The sequence below is a fragment of the Phyllosticta capitalensis genome (genome assembly GCF_038381095.1).
Source record: "Phyllosticta capitalensis strain CBS 128856 chromosome Unknown BKA78scaffold_11, whole genome shotgun sequence".
NCBI classification, from domain to species: Eukaryota; Fungi; Ascomycota; class Dothideomycetes; order Botryosphaeriales; family Phyllostictaceae; genus Phyllosticta; species Phyllosticta capitalensis.
The window spans coordinates 961,298-981,777 of NW_027117449.1; the positions used below are offsets into that span (position 1 = coordinate 961,298).

At 55.8% G+C, this 20,480-nt stretch overlaps 6 protein-coding genes across 6 annotated transcripts; 5 read left to right on the plus strand and 1 right to left on the minus strand.

The window, feature by feature from the left end:
• Nucleotides 1-523: 523 nt before the first annotated feature.
• BKA78DRAFT_325229 (transcription initiation factor TFIID subunit A-domain-containing protein) lies at nt 524-3,260 on the plus strand. Its single transcript, XM_066889345.1, has 2 exons — nt 524-2,538; nt 2,588-3,260. Exons 1-2 carry the CDS (start codon nt 721-723, stop codon nt 2,840-2,842), a joined length of 2,073 nt encoding a protein of 690 aa, XP_066739808.1. The 5' UTR covers nt 524-720; the 3' UTR covers nt 2,843-3,260.
• BKA78DRAFT_347033 (uncharacterized protein) lies at nt 3,248-7,016 on the plus strand. Its single transcript, XM_066890550.1, has 3 exons — nt 3,248-3,437; nt 3,508-3,693; nt 3,747-7,016. The coding sequence occupies exons 1-3, from the start codon at nt 3,374-3,376 to the stop codon at nt 6,614-6,616; spliced, it is 3,120 nt and encodes a 1,039-aa protein (XP_066739809.1). The 5' UTR covers nt 3,248-3,373; the 3' UTR covers nt 6,617-7,016.
• A 774-nt stretch (nt 7,017-7,790) lies between these two features.
• On the minus strand, nt 7,791-9,561 carry BKA78DRAFT_257600 (uncharacterized protein; the record flags this gene model as incomplete). The annotated part of the gene is made up of 3 exons (XM_066885203.1): nt 7,791-8,789; nt 8,837-9,152; nt 9,200-9,561. 3 exons carry the CDS (start codon nt 9,559-9,561, stop codon nt 7,791-7,793), a joined length of 1,677 nt encoding a protein of 558 aa, XP_066739810.1.
• Nucleotides 9,562-10,544: 983 nt separating this feature from the next.
• BKA78DRAFT_333616 (uncharacterized protein) lies at nt 10,545-12,175 on the plus strand (the record flags this gene model as incomplete). The annotated part of the gene is made up of 2 exons (XM_066890109.1): nt 10,545-11,887; nt 11,968-12,175. The coding sequence occupies 2 exons, from the start codon at nt 10,545-10,547 to the stop codon at nt 12,173-12,175; spliced, it is 1,551 nt and encodes a 516-aa protein (XP_066739811.1).
• A 1,044-nt stretch (nt 12,176-13,219) lies between these two features.
• Nucleotides 13,220-14,267, plus strand: BKA78DRAFT_325237 (uncharacterized protein). The gene is made up of 4 exons (XM_066889346.1): nt 13,220-13,264; nt 13,389-13,645; nt 13,702-14,104; nt 14,180-14,267. Exons 2-4 carry the CDS (start codon nt 13,451-13,453, stop codon nt 14,197-14,199), a joined length of 618 nt encoding a protein of 205 aa, XP_066739812.1. The 5' UTR covers nt 13,220-13,264; nt 13,389-13,450; the 3' UTR covers nt 14,200-14,267.
• Nucleotides 14,268-15,300: 1,033 nt separating this feature from the next.
• On the plus strand, nt 15,301-17,877 carry BKA78DRAFT_42321 (uncharacterized protein). The gene is made up of 2 exons (XM_066893161.1): nt 15,301-16,826; nt 16,879-17,877. Exons 1-2 carry the CDS (start codon nt 15,450-15,452, stop codon nt 17,689-17,691), a joined length of 2,190 nt encoding a protein of 729 aa, XP_066739813.1. The 5' UTR covers nt 15,301-15,449; the 3' UTR covers nt 17,692-17,877.
• The last annotated feature ends 2,603 nt before the right edge of the window (nt 17,878-20,480 follow it).

Here is a 20,480-nt window from a genome sequence, read left to right on the forward strand (position 1 = left end):
CAAGTCTTTTGAATATCTTATCGAATGAGCTACTATACTCAGTCCCGAAAATTCCTGTAAGATCCAGGGACAAGTCGCCATGTTGCCATGAGAAACGATATGTCTACGCGATGAGACGAGTCTTGAGATTCCAGTTACGTGTTCCCAAAAGGTTGGACCTCTTCGAAACTCATTCTGTTGAGTAAGAAGGGGCACCGTATGGCGCAACAAAGGAAATCGTCAACCAAGCAGTTTGGTTCCAAGTCGAAGCACTACTCCATGTCAACATTCCAGAGGTCTAGATGCTCTTGGAACTCTGTCCACATGGCGCTTGAATTTTCGCCGTCACTTTCATGTCTTTAGCTACGCTAAGAATAATTCGAGTTGGCAGTTATTCCGTTATTGACTGTGGCACGAGATGATGTTTTTGGGGAACAGAGGGCGTGGGGCCTCACCAGACCCAAGGCCCAAAGAAGCTAGGGCCACCAGCTCCCCCACGCCCAGCAGCGGACCGCGAAGCCTATCCAAAAGTTTCAATCAACCTCCACCCATTCCTCCTCCTGCCCACACGCGCCTGGACCGCATTACTACGGTCAGTATCGACCAAGATCCCGCCTCCATCTTGTGTGCCTTTCCCCCCGTTCCGAAGCCGATCATTCACGTCGTCCCCAGCCCCAGGCTACGATAGCCGCGCCAACCTTGGATCAGTCAACCCTTTGCGCACACGAGAACCCGTCGATTATGAGTGGCAACGTTCCTCAGCAGGGGCCCTCTGGGCAACCCGGACAACCTGGGCAACCTCAGCCTCGTGCTCTACCACCGGGCATTCGCGTCAACCAGGTAGCGGGGCTGCCTCATCTGGATGACACCCAAAAGGCGCATTACACCAAGGGTTTGACCAACCTCTACAATACATTCAACAGGGCCGACAAGGACAGTACCGAGTACAAAACAGCCGCGACTAAGTTGCTCGAGTTTACAAAGCGAATGGGAAAGGAGGTGGCCGAGTGGAAGGCCAAAAACGGACAAGGAGTCGCTGCACAGCAGCCAGGCGCCCGTCCCTCAAGTCAAGGTGGACAATCGCAAGCACAACCACCTCAGCAGCCAAATATGCAATCTCAGCAACAGCAGCAGCCGCCTCAGCAGCAGCAGCAGCAGCAGCAACCGACACCGCAGCAAACCCAAGCCCATCCAGGTCCCCAGCCAAACCAACAAGGCCAGCGGCCACAGATTCCACCCCAGATTTTGCAGCATGTGCAGAAATTTCCTTTTGCGCTACCTCCTGGAATTTCGCAGGGAACCCCAGAGGCCGAGACCAAGATGAAAGAGTTGAAGCAGAGCTATCTGCAAATGCTCACTAGGCAGGAGCAGGTCTCGGCGTCCGTTCGGAAAATGCAGCAACACGCCGACAATACCAACAGGCAAGAATTGCCCGCCAACTTTGAGGCACAGAGGAATCAACTACAAGCGACATGGCAAAGTCTTGAGAGGAACGTCCAAGAGTTCAGAAACCAGCAAAACAATTGGAGAAATATGGCGCAGCAACAACAAGGATCCCCACAGCAGCAGGCTTCTCAGGGTGTTCAACCGAATCAGGGGGCGCAGAACCAGCCAAACCAGCAAGCACAAGCAAGGCAAACACCGCAACAACAGCAGCCCCCTGCACCACAACAAACACCAGTTCCGCAGGTCAAGACCGAAGGCATTGCACCGCCGCCGAACCAGCAGCAACATGTGCCACAGCCCCATCCTCAGGCCCAGCAAACGCAGGCCCCCGGTCAAGCCAACCAGGCCCAGCAGCAGATGCAGCCGCAGGCTCAGCAGCATCAAGCGATGCAAGGACCTGGTCCTCAGATGGCAAACAACCCAGCGATTGAAGCCACGCGACAGCAGATGAATGCCAACCGTACTTCGATGAGCCCAGCTACTTCGGGTCCGCAGCAGCCGGGCCAGACGCAGCCTACATTTGCGCAGGGTGGGAACATGACGCCAGGATCGCAGGTGCCCGGCCAAATGCCCCAGCAGCAACAGCAGCAGCAGAATATGAATCCGCAGCGACCGCCGTTGAACCCGCAGCAGGCGGCACAAATGAACCAGATGCACCAAGGCTCACCCCATCCACAGAGTGCAGGTAATCACCCAATGCCGTTGACGCATGGGCAGGCCATGGGCGTGGCCGCACGGACCCATTCCGAAGCGCGGGTCACGCCGCAAATACAGCAGCAACAGCAACAGCAGCAGCAAAACCAAGGCTATCCTATGGGCAATCGGACCGGCAGCGAGCAAATGACCAACCCGAAGATGCCAATCCCGAAGAACCTCCCTCCTCAACCACCACATCCCGTCAACATGGGTCCTGCCAGACCTACAATGGGTGGACCGAGCAACGGCGCGCCAGGCATGCTGGGCCAACCAGTCGTCTCTGCTCACCCACAATATCACCTCGAAGGCGACGAGAGTCGCGTCCTCAGCAAGAAGAAACTCGACGAACTTGTTCGCCAGGTCACGGGAGCTGGCGAGCTGCCCGCGGGCGAGACTCTGGCACCTGAAGTTGAGGAGGCAAGTCGCATCATCTTGATTGAGCGAAGACGTGCTAACAATGAGGTAGGCGATGCTACAGCTCGCAGACGATTTCCTCGACAACGTTGTCGCGTCGGCCTGCAAGCTGGCCAAGCTGCGCGAATCGTCACAGCTTGAGATTCGCGACATCCAGTGCGTGCTTGAGCGCAACTACAACATTCGCATTCCCGGGTACGCTTCCGACGAGATTCGCACGGTGCGCAAGTTCCAGCCGGCTCCGGGATGGACGCAGAAGATGAATGCGGTCCAGGCGGCCAAGGTCATGGGCGGTAAGACCGACTAGAGCTGGGTTTTGAGGATTTTCTTTTGTCTTGAGCATGACTTGGGAAAGGATTCTGGCGTTGGAGGCACGGGCGTCTACTTGTGGATTCTCACCTTGGACGGAACCAAGCATGGACAAAAGGTCTGGGGTCCACGGACACGGGTTACATTTTCATAACCGCTACATGCAGGTACGTCTAGGCGTCAGCCGCCCTGCAGGCTCAATCGAGATATTTGTAGCGATCTGATTGTGTGCATGGCCCCATGGCCCCCACAGTGCGGTGTATGGTTACGAGGTTGGCAGGAGCTGACAAGTGACTCTCGATGCCTTAGGACTCAGCCTCGGCGCTGATCATCTGCGAACCTCACGGAGGAAGGCACCCGGACATCATATGAACTGCTCCTTGCCATCACTCAAGAGTCGTACAAAACTCTCTGTGCCGTCTGCTTTTTTCCTTCGCGCGACGCGACCTGTCTGTCGTTGAATTACTGTTGTTGTTTTCAAATGTTTTTTGGAGCCGGCTAGCTCACCAGCCAGTCAACAGCCGCCACCATGACGGCGCCAGCCTCCGCTCCGTCCATTTCCATTCAAGACACCAGCCAAAATCGTCGCACCGGTATGGATCCCTTCGTACAGCTTCCACCCCGGCACGGCTGCGACCGAAGCTAACCCACGTTTTCTCTCAGTTCATCCTGCCGCCAGCCCTACAGATTCAGCCCCGGACCCCAGGTTTTCGCCGCCTTGCAGCCCCCGCCATCCTCGTCACTCGCTCCACTCGCGCAGACGCAGCCCGGGACCCGAGTGGAGGACGGCATGGGACCCCAGAGATTGGCAGAATGGCCGAGTTTTGCTCATCGACTATGTCGGCTCAGGTATGCTCGTCCCACAACACCGCCATCAAATGACTGGAGCTGACACTGAGTAGCGCAGTCAGACAATGGAAAGCGCAAGATTCTGGCCCAGGAATTCCATCGCATCGAGGATCTAAGGGCCTTTTGCGGTAACAAGCAACTGCGCGATCAATCTCTCTTGCGCGTCATCCACGTGCAAAATTCATCATGGGCCATGCGCTACCTGCTTCGCAAGTACAATATGGAGCACGAAGATGACCTCATCGGAACAGCGTTTGGCCACTGGGTCAAATTTGAGAGGCCACAGCAACGTGCTGGCAAGCCAGTGCTCAATGGCAGAACCTTCCGCCCGCAGAGGGATCCGTGGCGCGGCATCAGTCGCTGCGCCTTTGGCCTCGACTACCTGCGACACTATGACGCTCGCAAATACAACCAGTGCTCCGACGACGAGAGCGTCAAGATGATGGAGCTGAATTGGTACGACGCTGCCGAAAATCCTACCTATGGCTGCGACGTCTTTGTGCAAAGGCTCAGCGTATACGTACAAAAGAACGAAGGGGAACCACTTGATAGCGAAGAGTTGGACATGCGGGATCCTTACAATGAAGAAGAGTACCAAGAGTATATGCGTCTGCAGCGGCGCATCAAGACGGGACGAGAGGGCAAGAAAAAGCACAATAACGGATATTTTCCTCGACCGCAAGAGCTTGACAACAACAACACAATCATCATTTTCGAGCAGGCACAATCCAAAAGTCCGGAAGACACTCTGATTCAGGCGAGAAACGAAATTGAGTCGCGATGGAGGAGGCTACCGTTCTACTTGAAAAAGGAGCAGCGCGTCACAGATCAGCAACTCGCTGTGGAATGCATGGATCTCGTGCTGAAAGATGTTTTTAAGGCCCTGGCCATGTCTTGGGAGAACTACTTGCGTGCCTGCGAGACGCACGTTAGCATCCTGGAAGACAAGATTTATGACAATCCGGCCGACGAGTCTCGCGCACCTGAGCTGTGGACAAACTCGTCGTTATGGCTCAAGGTGGAGAAGCTGATCTATCTACATCTAGACATTGCCAAGGAGACGCGCATCATGATGAAGGAGCTTACTGACGAAGGCCTGGACGAATGGTTGTCTTCCGTCCCCGAAGACTTTGACAAGCTGGCCAATTCAGTTCAGGAGGACCTCATCAAGCCGACTAGCAACCTTAGCGATATGATGTACAAATCAGTTGAGATTCGAGACGCCCGCCAGGGACTCCGGATGGACGCATCCATGTGGCGTCTCAGCTGGATCACATTTATCTTTCTCCCCATGACCTTCCTGGTCAGCTTCTTTGGAATGAATGTCGATACGTTCCAGGGAAATCCAAGCATAAAGTGGTATTTTATCAGCCTGATACCCCTCTTCGCTCTCGTGTTTCTCTTCTTGATTGGCTTCAAGCAGGCCTCATCATTCGGCGACAAAAATGGTCCCTCGGCTGTCCAGCGTGGCGCTTATGAACACCTTTTCCATGAATTCGCTGACCGCTATCCACGAGTTTGGTCGCCCAACGGACCGCGCCAGAATATCCATCCGCGTGGAAGCCTTCTCCATGGTCTCAAGTGGCGCCTCGTGAGGGCCTGGTTCAACCCTGAGCGCACAATCCGTGCGCAGGCTTACGACCCTGCTGAGGATCTGGGCACAGTTGCGCGCATGAAGCGCCAACTCGCTCGGCGCTGGCTGAAGGAGCTCAACAGCTCACCACTCTCTCTTCACGTACCTCCATTGCCGGACGGGGCAAGCACTACAGAAAACGGGCTGTCGGACTTGGAAACCGAGCCAAGGCAAAGCGGCAGCAATCGCAACAGCACTCATAGTCAGGGCAGCAGTGGATTCCACACTGGCCATACTACCGCCACACCCAACGGCACGATATCTGCCAGAGCCAAACCACAGATGGCGAACAACAAAAATCTGTCACCCCACAACAACGGAAGGGCGCCTCGGGCCCATGGTCCTCACCCGCCCCCTGATTCTCGCACCAGCGCCAGTTCACTGGGCTCCTCCAACCTCAACGACTTTCCCAGTCCCAATCCCGATGTCGATCTCGAATCTGGCCTCGCATACGGTCATCACGACAACCACGGCTTCCCGTACCCAACGCTTCACCCGCCCTTTTGCACGGCCCCCAATCCATTCACCTCGTCTCTTGGCCCACTTACGGCACTCCTCGGACCTGGTCCGGCGCACGAGGTACGCGGTGCGGGTATCGCAGGCATGGGAGTCAGCGCATCCGGTGGCGTTAGCGCAGCCGTCGGCGCACCTTCTGCCATGACTGCGGTGGCAGACTCGCAAGGAAGTCCATTCCACCGCGGACGCAGCAGGAGTAGAAGTAGAGGGAGCAGCCATCGGGGTAGGCTGAGTCCAGTGCAAGAGGCGGCCTGGAGGGGCGCAGTCATTGGCGCAGTACCAGCGAGTGCTGCGGGCTACTTGACTCGAACTGACAATGCGGCGCCAGATGAGGGACGCATGGTTGAAGAGTTTGATAATGAGAAAGACGACGCGGATGCCCCGGACGTCGTTGCGGGTGCTGAACGGCCGCGACCCGCGAACACAGTCGGCGAAGATGTCAAGCACCATGCTCCTCCTACCGCTCGCCCTCCTCCTCGCGCCACCACTTCGCCTTTGCCGTCTGCCGTCCAACAAGTCATGGTCATCGAAGAAGAAGCTGGCGCCAGCGGCAGCGAGAGCGAAAAGGACAGGTCCCGCTCACCGCCACCACCTAGACCTTCGCTCAGAGACTCTCCGGTGGGCCGTGATAGTGGAGGTAGAAGCGGCAGCGGCAGAGGAGCAGCGAGACTGAGCGTGCCGGGCGTCGAACACGTTGATGGGCAACGCGAGATGGAGACGGGGCGGGAAAGCAGCGAGAGGAGGCGGTCAATGGAGATCGGAGGTGGATGGTGAACACTAGGAAGAGCTCATATTGTCGCTTCGTTACGAAAGCTTATGGGAGAGATGGATGGATTGAGGAGATTTCCGGGGCGTTCTTTTTGAATTTTCATCGGCATAGCATTGACAGCGCAAGAGGACGATTGAAGAAGAGAGCACAGGGACTTGGCTGGGTGTGGGAGAACGAAAGACAAAGAGCTACGCAAAGTCAGCATACGTAGATCGATAGCCAGATATGGTGGTGAGTGCATGGGAATTCGCTCAGAAGGAAGAGGACGTCGATGATACCATGAACATATACCCTAGTCTTCACAAATATGTTTTGCGACAATGGCAACTCTCAGGCGGTGCGGGGTGCTTGAATGCTCCCTGTAGCTATCCTCTTACAAGCTCAAATGTCCAAGGCTTGAAGGGGCAAGATGCTTGATCACTCCCTGTGAACATGTCTTGACTTCAAAATTTGAGCAAATGAGATGAGGTCAAATCACCCAACGGCTAAGTCCGAGAGTAGAATTACAAGGAGTGATCGAGCACCCCGTGACGGAGTTGCCATTTCGGGAGAAAATATCGGATAGACCATTGGATTTCTGACATCCCCCCCCCCCCCCCCCCCCTACTAAGAGCGCGACTGAATGCGCGACTGGCCTAGACAATGCGCTGGATAATGCGCTGGATAATGGACTGGATGACGGACTGGACGACGGACTGGATGACGCGCTGGACGACGCGCTGGACGACGTGCTGGATGATGCACTGGATGACGCGCTGGACGACGCACTGGAAAATATGCTGGATAATGCGCTCAGTAACACGCTATGTAGATAGGCTGAAATAACCATTGAGGAGGGGGGTCAGAAATCTGAAAAGGGGTGTCACAGTGGATGACGAAAGAAATTGCTAATCTGAGAATCTCTGTCGCCAAGTGAAAACACGCAGAGACATGGAGTTCTTAAGCGCTTAATGCCTTAAACAGAGAGAGAAATTTTCTCTCGATGGATGGTCACAGGGAGCATTCAAGCACTTGCATCTGAAGGTGCGACGGCGTGAAGCTGAGCCTAGATTGAATTTCTTTCCTCACTTACTGTGATGTCCTGTATGAGCACAGTCTTCAAAAACTCCAATGAAAGCGCCATGGGTATCAAGGTAACGCATATCCAAATACCGTACTCCGAGGAACCCACCAAAAACCTCAGCCCGGACCAACCGCCGCAGCGCCGGCCAGACGCACCACTCTCGCGCCTCCGAATCCATTCGCTCCTTGCGCCGCGCTTTGCTGCTTCCATCCAGGGACGTCGTCGGGATTCTTCGACTTGATGACCTCCCACGCATTGGGGAATCCCGCGGCGAGCGCACCCTTCTTCTTCGCTCCAGTAATCGCGAAGCGCGATTGCTTGTGAGAGATGAATCCATTGAGAAGCCCTTGTGTGATGAGTGAGGCGACGATGCACTCGACTTCGTCCATGTCCGGCTCCAGGAATTCTGGCTCGATGCCAGGCACACCACGGAAATCCGGGTCAATGTAGAGGTTCTTTTTGGCGGGCTCCGTCGACATGAACGCCCAGTTGGGGTGTCTCTGCGCAGGACCTTTGTACGTCACCATCTCGGGGACCGCAAACTTCTTCTCCAGAAACTGGCCCAAGACGACAAGGTCTTGAAGGTCGACGGTTGGCGCTTTCCTAGATGCAACGTCGCCTTGGTCTCCATGGAGAATGAATGTTCGGCGGATCAATGAGCGCCAGACGAGAACCTCGCAGCGGTTGGCGATTTGCAGCAAAATTCGAAAGTAGAGAAACCAGTCTGCGTGTGGGGCCTTTTCAACGTCGGTCAGCTGCCGGAACCTGCACAAGTCGCCTTTCGCAATCGCGTGGCAGATGGGCTGAAATCTTGCCCGAAGACCTCCTGCTTCCGGCTGCTGATAAAGGAATTCAGATGGGAAACGTCCCATGATCATGTTGGACGTAATGAGGTAGATCAAGATCATGCGCCGTTGCTTGAGGCGCTCAGGGCTACACTGATCGTACGCCGCCTGTAACGCAAGCTGTGCGCGGTAAAAGTGGCTGTTGGAAAAATGGAAGCGGCCAAGATAGAATAGATACGTGACGCGTTCTGGCCAGGGGTAGATGGCCAGGGGAGGAGACTGGTTTTGGATGTTGGTGAAAATGGTCTCTGCGCTTCGAGACCGGCGGGACTGGCATATGTTAGTTGTATGCCTGAACAAAATGGGAATCATCGTACCTGAAAGAGAATCTTGAGGCACAGATTGGCAATCTTATAGATGCCCACGCGCTTGCCATCTGGTTTGCCGTCCTTGACGCCATCCGGAGAGCCGGTCCTGTCGTTAAGGCAGGTAACGAATGCACCTCGCAAAACATCAACCGCCCTTTCGCCCAATGTCTGTTTCTCGTCGCCAGCCGACTGCTGAAGTTGTCCTAAGAGCTCAGGACGTTTGTCGAGGGTGATTGCCAGGGTCGCGAGCATACGGGAGCAAGCCAGAACGGTGGGCAGGAGGACGATTCCCATTGATCCATGGGCAAGCGCACTGGTACATTTTCTTGGAAGCGTCAGTATAAGCAACAATTGAAAGACGGGCCAGCTTACTGCACAAGCTCGGAGAGCAGATTGTAGGCCTCTAGCTGCTTGGTCGCGAGGTTCTGGACGTCCAAATCACGAAGGAAGACAAAGTATTGCGCGATGAAGCGAATGAAGGCCGACCAGGAGGAGCCATCCTCCAATTCCAGAAGTCCGGGCAGAGCTCTGTTGCACTTTTCTTCAAGCGCGTCCTCGGTTCCCTTCGGAAAGGATTCCCGAATCTCGCTGATCATCTGCGTGTAGATTGGTGGGTACGTTCCGCCTCGTGGCTCAAAGACCAGGTAGTCCTGCAACCTGTCTCCATCTTTTGTCTTGAGGATATCTCCAACTTCGAGAAGAAACTTGTCGAGGGTCTGGGTGGCTTGGGGCATGGTACAAAGCAAGTCGAGGTAAGACAGAGCACCGTGGCGCCGGTGGAGGAAGCGCTTAAAGAGCTTCGAAGAGAGTTGCTGGGGCAGAAAAGCGTCGTAGGGCAAATGCGGTGCGGTGGATTGCCAAATGTCGTCGAGGATGAGGCGCGCCTCGGTGCGGTCGACGTAGGGGCAGGCGTTAGGATCGCAATTGATTTGGTCGAGGGCTACGGCAACGGCATCCTCCAGAGATCCGGATGTAGTTCTGTCGGAATATTGGCCGAAGGCGCCGCTGAGAGCAAATGCGGCGTCGAGTTGAGGGTCCTGCGGGTCTGACGACAGCTGGCCAGCGAGCTGGGTTTGGGGCGAGGCCTGAGCTCCACCTGCCCCTCGGGTTCCCGCCATCCGCGAAGCGTCCATCGTCGCGCCCTTACGACTCTCCTGCGGCACAGCCATGCGGTTGGTGTGGAGTTTGAAGAGACTGCGTCTAATGATACGCTCCTGTATGGCGTTTTTATTATCATCGTCGCCGACAACTTTATGGCATCGTCCGCTTTGTTTGCAGACCGCACGCGTGGTGCATGTCTCTATGTCCGTCGCGTTTGTCGCCTCACCGCATCTGAGGGGATGTGAAAAACGTCAACTCCAACGACAGAGGTAGGTACCGTAGGTGAATAGAGCGTTCAGGTGCCTGTTCGCAGTCGTAGCTCCCTAATCTCTAGACGGAAGCTGTGGGGAAGAGTCAATTCGCCATGTGGTGACTGACATATCTTTGACATATCTTTCGTTGCCCACTACGCCGCTGACTCGCGGCTGGTCGCTGGCTGGCTTCACATTCTCCTTTTGTTGTTTCTATTGTTTTCATAGCAGCGATCTATCGGTCCTTCGCGGATAACCTGCTTGGCTCTCGATCAGTACTAGAAGCACTGTCTGTCTGCTGTTGAAAATGCCGTCTCGCAATTCTCCTCTCTCTTTCCACTTGCCCATTGGGCATCGTCGGCACTATGGAAGCCACCTCGTTGATACAGCGCTTCTTCTCCCATCCCATTTTCTTCCTGTTTGAAGTCGTTCAATTTTTGTGGGACAAGCTCCTATCTCCAAGTCCTCCCCCTCCCAGTGCCAAGCTTAGAGGTCCCAAGATTGCCATTATTGGTGCCGGCGTGACTGGCGTGTCTGCTGCCGCGTATTGCGTTGGGCATGGGATCGACTGTACCATCTTCGAGGCTGGCGACCGCGACAGTCTGGGTGGAATATGGAGCAAAGTCAACGACAAATCTGGTCTGCAGATCCACGGCTTCATGTACACCTTCCATCCCTCCGTCAAGTGGAGTCAAGGATATCCAGACCGCCCACAAATCGTAAGGCAAGTCACCGAGCTGTGGGAGCGCTATGGACTGGGAAAACGAACGCGATTCGACACGCACGTCTCCCAGGTTTACAAGGATGAGTCTGGCCGTTGGATCATCAACGATCCCTCTCTAGGCCGCTTCGACGGTATCATTGCCGCAGTCGGCACATGCGGCGAACCCAAGGCGCCGTATGTACCAGGCCAGGAGAGTTTTGATGGAAAAATCCACCACTCATCCAAGCTTGACGGAAAGTCAGCCAAGGGCAAGAGGGTGATAGTCATTGGTGGTGGAGCCAGTGCCGTGGAAGCACTCGAACACGCCGTCGCCGAAGAGGCCAAAGAAACCATCGTCCTGGCACGCTCCGAGAAGTGGATTCTCCCAAGAAATCCCCTCGTTCACCTGCTGCTCATCATGAACGTCTTTGGCCGCGAAACCATCTTCTCCTGGGTCCCCGAATGGCTCCTCCGCACCTTCTTCTATCGCGAACTCAAAGAAATCTCCCCACCGCCCGGCAGCCTAGGCCTGTTCACAGAAACCCCCATGTCAAGCGACAACGTACTCGCGCACGTGCGCTCCGGCAAAGCGAAGTGGCTGCGGGGCGACATCGTGCGCTTCGAAGAAAACGGCATCAAGTTCAACCACCGCGCCTACGGCGTGCCCAAAGACGGCCCGGGCCACGAACGCTTCATCGACGGCGACGTCGTCATCATGGCGACGGGCTTCAAGCGGCCCAGCCTGTCGTTCCTACCCTCCGACTGCTTCGACGCGCCGTACACGCCGCCGAATTGGTACCTGCAGGCGTTCCCGCCCGGCCACATGGACGTGTGCGGCCTCAACTGCACCTATGTCAACGCTATTGCCAGCGCCGGCTGCTACCACATTGGCATCTATACACGACTGCTGCTCATGTATCTGATGGACCCACTGTCACGTCCGCAAGAGCGGACGATGAAGGTCTGGGTCGATTTGATGCACTGGTTCAAGGCCGGGGCTCCTGGGTACGTGAATAAACCCCCTTTCCCTCTGATACCACCATAAGCATATTTTACACCCTACTGACATCTCCTCGCAACTCCAGCGGCGCCTTCGACTTCTTCACCTACAGCGAGATGATGTGCTGGTTCGCATTCACCATGCTCGCAAACCCGTTCCGCTGGAAATGGGCCCTCTTCATCTTCGGCGGCGTCGGCATGAGCTTTCCCATGGCCGTCGTTCAGCTGGAAACCTGGATGTGCCGTTTCCTCGGCGTCAAGGCTGGTAAGAATGATGCTTTTGGACTCCAATAGCCCTCTCTCTTTCCGTCCGCTTGGATCTGCGCGAACACCATGCTGATTCACTCTTGCAGGAAAGACGCACGAAGAAGAAAAGATTAATGGCTATGCTTAGTGCCGATAGCACCTGATCTTTCTCAACAGCGAGGACCTTGGCTCCTCTGCTGGAATGTTTATTTGAATTGAAAGTATAGGGTGACACGTTTTCAGGGATGCATCAGCTGGAATCAAAAGAGATGGATCGAGAACACGCAGCGTTGGCGCTTGAAGGGTTTCTTATTTAACTGTACATGAAGATGATGATTGTTACGGCCGATACTTGCGTTGGATGACGCTTTTGGGCATGCAGAATAATGAACGATTGCGTTGCTTACAATTGCTTCAAACAAGTCTTGATTGCTTTGAATTGCCTTCGTTGCTGACTCGCTAAAACCTCTGATAATTATTCTTTTAGGTACCTGTGTGTAACATAAAAGGTTTCCCAATGGGCAATTAGATTTCTGACACCACAGTGGGAGAAGAAAGAAATTGTTAATCTGGGAATCTCTTTCACCAAGTTAAAACTCGCAGACATGTGGAATCCTCAAGCGCTTGGTGCCTTCAACATAGAGAGAATTTTTCTCTTGATGGGTATTCACAGGGAGCATTCAAGCGCTTGCGTCTGAAGGTGCGACGGCAACATGAAGCTGGGCCTAGGTTGAATTTCTTTCCTCACCTACTGTGAGGCCTTCCTTCGAGCCAACTGTTGGGTCACTCGATCCAGGCACGTGGTGATCTACGACTTGTGGGGATGCTCACTCCATTCGATCTATGTGCAAAAGCTTTTCTGATGCCGATGCCGCATTCCAGCAGCAGGTGTCACAGCCTGGACCTCGAATTGTGTACCTGAATGGCAAGGGCGATGAACGAGGGATTACGCATTTGAGCAAGTCTATGATGTCGCAAGGGCGGGGAAGGCTAACAATGGCATGCCATATTTGTGGGCTGACGGATCTTGGACACATGACGTCATGCTCAAGCCAGGTACATGTATACTCGACTCGAACGACGTCCATTCCTCCTCAATCTCCATCCATCAACACAATCAGCCCTCTTCGACTCATTGTAAGTCAAATTCCCGGTCTGGATACACCAGGAGCAATAAATGTCGTTTGTGAGGCAGCTGGGAGCTCCTTGATGCATGGGTCCGTGTCAAACAATTGGATAGCTCTCACTCACGCCTCAGCAGCTCCCCATAGTCCATTTGCAACGAGTTACGAATCACGAACCTCTTACGTCCAACGAAACAAAATGGCCACCTTTAGCAACGCAGACACTGGCAGCAAGCCGGCGGACCCCTACGTGCAGGCCAACCTGCAGGAGCCCGACCTGAAGACCAAGGTCAACGACCTGGTCAACTTTGCAGACAAGCACAAGTTTTGCATGCTCACGACGGTGCAACACGGCGGGCTGCTGGCAAGCCGAGCAATGGCACTCGCGGCCAAGGTTTGTTCGAAACAAGCTCGCAGGGCAAGCAACAGCCAAGCTTACAAAAGCATCAGGAAGCCAACGGTCTTGACTTGTTGTTCCACACCAACACGGAGAGCGGCAAGACGGACGACATTGCCAACGACTCGGACGTCAATGTCGCGTTCATGACGCCGTCTGGCGAGTGGGCATCGATCAGCGGCAAGGCTCGGGTGGAGACGGACCGCGCAGAGGTCAAAAAGTACTACTCGCCGGCGCTCAAGGCGTGGATCGGCGACCTGGGCGACGGCAAGCACGACGGTGGCCCAGAGGACCCGCGGATTGGCATCATCCGCGTGCAGACGGTGACGGCGCAGTACGCGATCAGCAACAAGGGCATCGTCGGCAGCGCAGTCGAGTTTGCAAAGGGCATGGCGACGGGCGAGCCGCCGGCGGTCAACAAGCTGCGCAAGATCTCGCAGGAGGAGGCGTCACTATGTAAGTTTCAGAGTCGGTGATGCGAGACTTTGGTGGTGATGAGTTGCGATGAAGTGGTGGCTGACTCGACTCCAGGGCGCTCGAGCCCGCAGTAGGCGGCGTAAGGGATCCGAGTCAAGGGTCCGAGGCTTGGTAGCAAAAGTCGTGGCACACACAACTACGACTGCTCCTTGTGATTCTGCGTAAAGGACTTGGAGAGTTCTATCCTCAAATGAGTGCGGGTCTTGCATGCTCCCTAGACGCACGCCTTTTTGAGATAGACAATTTTTGTACTCCCGTGGTCGCTGTTTTGAGTATTCTCTGGTCGCTGCGGCTCAGTTTCTTACCTTGGTGTGCCACGACTTTTGCTAGCCAACGGCGTGACGCCAGTGGAGATGATGGACCCAGTTGGGACTAGCGGCACTTGGTGAAATGCAGATGGACATTAAACAGCCAGAAATGGAAATTTTGCTTCGTCGACTTCCGATGGCGGCTGAGAGAGTCTGCCAAGGTGAATTCATGTGTGCAAAGACGATGGGGAGGGGATCACGGTGGCAGATAAACAGCGGCCCGTGACAGAGTTATTGTTTGCGGGAGCGCTTCTGCAGGTGTTTGGAACGTTTGGACAGGTCTGCCCTGCCACGGCTCGGCTCACGGACAACACACGGCCGCGTCGATCATCAGGGCCATGTGCGTAAGCCGAGAAGTTCGCAACTCGCAGCTGAAGACCGAAGAGCACAAGATGGCACCAAGTAGGGCTGCAGATTCTGCGCCATGTCTCAGCTCAGTAATCTTCATGGTGATGCAGCGGTGCAGTGACCGTACCGTGGTTGGAAAAATCCACGACAGCGCGTGCCGCTGTGTTTTAGCGCTGCACGTCTGCCCAATCAGGCAAGGCGCCAGGGTCGAGTGGTCAATTTCCTGGGGCGCATGCTCCCCGGCCATCATGATCCTACACCCTCACGCTCGTCACTCTCTTTCTCTTCTCTCTTCACGTTGCTGTCGCGAGTCTCTCTTTCACTGTCGCTCCCTCAACCCACGAGGCCGTGCAACCTCTCTTGCTGTGACGGTGCGCCCGGTTGCCGCGTCCTTCGTTCATCGTCGGCCAGCCCGCTGCGCGTCACTTCACCACTCTCCTTTGCCGAGCCTCTGTTTGTCTGCCGCCCCAAGACTGTTTCCTGTCTTTTGACCAGCCCTTCCTTGCTTGAGCGCGACAACCGGCAATCCAGAGCAGGCCTCGGCTACTCTTCCTCGAAATCACTGCGACCGCTCCCTCCATCCCTGCCATTCACTTGACCCTTTTCGTCTGCCGCCCTCCTACTGTCTGTCCTTCACTCCACACTTCAACTACGAGCTGCTCGCCAGTATGCCGGCTCACGAGTACATGGCGCAGTTCGCGCGCCGTAACCTCGTCGGAGAAGGCCCGCCGGACCCCGCTGGCCTCGATAACCGCGATGTCAAGACAGTCTACTCGATTGTCTACTACACTGCGCCAAAGACCTTTGATGGACCCGCCGTTTACGTTACCGACACGTCCAACTTGCCGTCCGCTGCCAACAATCAGCCTGCCACGATCAACGCGCAGCCTACCGGCAAGACCAACCCGAATTCCGTCACTGATCAGACGACCTTGACCACGGCCATTGTCAAGCAGTCGTCTCCTTCGCCCGTGGCGACCACCTCCCCCTCCGAGACTTCGTCCATAAACATTACCCAGGTCGCATCCTACCTTAGCTTGTCGACTGTTCCCACCGGCGCAGCCGCTTCTGCCATCATCTCGGCCGCCAATGCCAGAAACACTGGAGATCCCGCCAGTGAGTCGGCAAGCAAGATGACCTCTGGTGCCAAGGCCGGACTTGCTTGTGGAATCATTGCTCTGGTCTCCTTGTTTCTCCTCACTGCTTGGTTCTGTCGCAAGCATGCGCTCAAGAAGAAGCAACAGAACCAATTCAACCAGATGAATGAAAAGAGTGGTGACAACTCGAACGAAAAGGGCATCATACACAACGTCGCCGGCGCCCCTGCACCCACTCGTGGTACGAGCAACAGGACCGCAAAGACTGCCTCGACCGCACCTCGTCTTAGCATTCGTCCCGTCACTCAGTTTGCGCCAGAGTTCAGTGGCCAGAATCCGAGCCCTGGAATGCACGGCGCCGCCAACCCGGCCCAGGATCCCTTCCGCGACCCTGCCACAGCCATGCCGAGTGCCTGGGAGAGGCGTGGAGCTGCAAACGCTGCCAACGACCCGTCCAATCCTTTTGGAAACCACGCCGAGATCGACAATGCCGTTGACCGTGATGCCGTCGCTTTGGATACCCCCACCGCTCTTCAGACCCCGGCCGCTGAATTCCCTCCGATGCCGCCTCAGACGCAAAACGCCAGTCCTCCGGTTCCTCGCAACGAAAACGTGGGCGCTGCCGGCGCCATCGCTGGTGCCGCTGCCGCGGGTCTTGCACCTGGCGCTCTCCGTGCCGCCGCTGGCAACAACAAGAGCGACATGAGCGTCAACACGAACCTTTCTGGATCCACTGTAGCTACCCATCACCCACCCAGGGCCGGTGAGCCCGAAGTTCCTCAGGTCCCTCCGTCGCCCGGTCCCGCTCCTGTTGGAGCTCCTCCTTCGACTCCGGATTCTGATCGCATTCACCGCGTTCAGTTGGATTTCATGCCTTCCATGGCTGATGAGCTTGAGGTCAAGGTGGGCGAGCTTGTGCGTTTGATTCACGCGTACGACGATGGATGGGTAGGTTTCCCTGGTTTTTCATCGATAAAAACGTATTCGCTAACCTCTGCAGTGCATGTGTGTCCGTTTCGACCGCTCGGCTTCCGGTGTCGTTCCTCGCAGCTGCATGTCGGAGCAGCCCGTCAAGCCGATGCGCAAGAATGGTCCTCCCATCGTTCGCCCTCCCCAGGCTCCTCGTAACCGCGCTCCGTCCGGCTCCGGCCAGAGCCGCCCCTGGTCTCCTGTTCAGAACCACGGCCGTCCTCAAACGCCTGAAAACTTCCCGTTCCCCAACGTCGCGCCTCTCCAGGGTCGTAGCTCACCTGGTCCCAATGGCAGTCCCGTCAACCGCCCTCGTGCCAACAGCCATGGTGTCTTTGCTGGACAGCCTGGCCGTGCTGGATCTCCAATGGGACGTCCTCGTGCTCCTAGCCACGGCGCTTTCGGTGGTCCTGGCGGCATGTCCCCTCAATTCAGACCTCGTCCTCGTACTCCCAGCAACGGTCCAATGCCTGGCCCGCTTACTCCCCAGCGCGGCAGAGCTTCGCCTGGTCCAATGGGCCGTCCTCGCACTCCCAGCAACGGTCCACATGGCTTCTCCCCCAACGGCGGACGCAATTCTCCTCGTGGTCGTCCTCGTGGTCCTAGCAACGCTTCCGCAAACCGCCCCATGTCTCCTCTCAACCCGGCCGCCAACCGTGGACGTTCCAGCAGTGCCGCCGCCTACTCCAACCAGCTCCGCGGCGGTGGCGGTGACGGTCCTTACGCCGCTGCCGGTCTTCCCATGTCGCCCGTCGTCATGCGCCCTCGCTCCAACTCTGACCAACGCGGCCCTGTTGTCCGTGAAGCGCCTTCCAACATGCCGTTCAACGGCCAAGCCTTCTAAGCTGCTGCTCCGTGTTGCGCGCGCCTTTTCTGGTTCTCTTTGCCTGCTTAGCGTTTCAGCGAACGTGGCTGCATGAATTCTTTTCGTCATTGGCCTTTCGGATACCCCTGCTCCATGTCGACACTTCGACAAAAGGCTTTACCGATCGACTAGCGCTGCACTGCGTTTCCGACCTGCGTCACCGTCTGCGAATAATTTTCGTTTCTCCCATGGTGGCTGCCATCTAATCCAAGTCAGCCATCGGTCAACCGGACTGCCCAGACGTTGAAACAACGCGAGGTCCTTGCACCTGTAAAATAGAAATCGGCTTTTCCCCCATTGATTTTTTTTCTTCCCCTCTTTTCACTGACTCTTTGCATCTGCATGCTTGCATGGCTGGACGGACGGACGGACTTCTACTGATTCACGGCTCGATGGGTGCAACGGGGCAGTTGGTTCGCGGCACGGATGGACGAGGCGGCGGCGGGATGCCGTCGCTCCTCTGCTCCTCTTCGTGCGCTCTTCAATTCTCAATTTCCTATTTTCGGCATTCTGCGTTTTCCTCCCACTCACTTTTCCTACTTTCGCGTCAACTTCAGCCTCTGCGAGCTGACACCCTCTTCTCATCGTCAGCGTCATTTGCTTTTTCACGCCTGAGGCATGGAAAGGAAAGCAAGAGCGGAGAAGACAAATTGTACAGTAAACACTCACATCACACAGACTCGTCACACCACCAAGACGCTTTCGTAGTCAATCAGCCAGTCTGAGCGCTCCTCGGCACCACAGCCTTCCCCTTTCCGTAACCGCTCGTTTGGTTCGGTCGGGTTGGTTTGGTTTCGCCTGGGTTGAATGAAAGTGTTTTCTTTGAATTCCGCTCCGTCGGATTTTGCTCCGTTGATCGCCGTGCAGGTTTTTCTCGTTCTCTTTTGCGTCAGCCGGTGCGAATTGCAGCGCAATGTGTTGTGGACAACGCCGCTTTCCCTGTGGATCGGACCAGACTGGGCTGCGCAGCGAGCGGGCATGGCTTCGCGCTGGTAAGCAGGGGCTAGAGAATGAGAAGGAGAGAGGCAGAGGCATCGTTCCACCACCTCATCATTGCCCCATCCCCACCACCACATCGGGCAGTAGAGACGACACAATCCGCGCGTAGGGTGCCAACCGACCGCCACCAACCTGCCTGCACGGGCAGCTACAAACCGCGGGGCTCGCATCGACGGGCAGATGGTGGCGTGAGAGCTGGACAAACAGGCAAGCAAGAACGCTGGGTGTGCACCGACGCTCGGCCTCGCTCGCGCACCCAGCCGCCTTGTCCTGCCCGAGTGGGTTGGAGCGGTGGCACTTATGGCGGCAAGCGCAGGTAGGTGGGGGGTGTGATGCGTGGGTGTTGGGGAAGGCGGGGAGACGCAGAGGAAGCAGCGCGGCGAGCTGCGCCCTGGGTATATAGGCAGGCCGGATCCCCCGAGGTTGGTTGGTTTGTTTGGCTTCTCATCTGGTCTCGTCTCGTCTCGTTTCGTCTTCTTTCGGGATCCGAGTTGTCCGTCCCATTGTTCTCCTGTCACTTTGCGGTCTCTTCTTTTGACACTTGTTCACGACCTTTTCTCCCCTTCCTCACGTGAATCCAACACTGGACACTGCGGAAAAGCCTCTCTCCTTCTGCATCACTCCTTGCTCGTCTCGGACAGCTCATCCGGATTCGGCTTTCCCTCTCGCCTCCCAGACGTCTGGAAAAGCCAAAGTCCAAGTCTTGTGAGAAGGAGATCCAGGCCCTGGTTTCGAACGGCATCATGGCATCGCTCACCATCTCCTTCTGCGCCTAACTACGACACCTCCCCGTCTTCAAGTGCGCCTGTGTTCGTCGTCTTGCGAAGAAACTTCGAAATCGCAATCACCTCGACGCCGCGCCCGATCACTCCCAAGGCGACGCTCCCAGCACCACCACGCCATCCAAGAAACAACAAAAGGCCATTGAAGGACAAGGCGGCCCTGATTGAAAAGTAGGTCTGCAAAAAGATTGAACAAAGCCCTCGCTGACCTGCCTAAGGAGACCAAGCACGAAATCCTCGCCGACCTGCCCAAGGAAACGAAGCACGAAATCCTCGCTGAAATCCCCAACGACAAGGAGATGAAAGCTTTCCTCAAGAAGGTCCCCTTGTTCAAGAAGGCCGCAGAGTCCATGTCCAAGTCCAAGCCCGAGTCCAGGCCCTGGCACATGTCTACTCAGCTCCGTTCCCCAGAGCTTTCAATGGAATCCTGTTTCCACGTCGGACTCGGTCTACAACCCGTTCACTGAGCCTCTGGGTGCCTATTTACGATGTGGAGACTTGGGCGACATGCCGAGGTCAAAACGTGAGTTCCAACCAACTCTGTAGAGGTGCATTCAAATGGCTGACTTGGGTTTAAAGTCGAGCAGACACGAACCATCTTCGTCAAAGACGTCTCGATGCCTCCTCAGCCGCCTGGCAGCCGCTGCTCGTTCGGAAGATTACACGCGCACGAGACTGCGACCAATGAAAGAGCTTGCGGTGGATTCGACACCGAGATAAGAGAGAAAGGCCATAAAGTTTTGAGTTTCTAGTGAGCACGGCGGGTGTAAGTCCTCCTCTTCTCTTATTGAAATGTCTTTCAATGGATTTGGCAGTTTGGCTGACCGACTGGAACAGATATAAACGAGTTCACTTTCGACGCATCATGGTCTGGCCTCACACCCTGGTTCCAAAATCAAAATGGGCGCCTATCCGGCCTTGTTACTACTGCAGCACAAGTCGAACCAGGCACCGCCATTGGATAGAAGCGTTCAAGCCCATCTGATG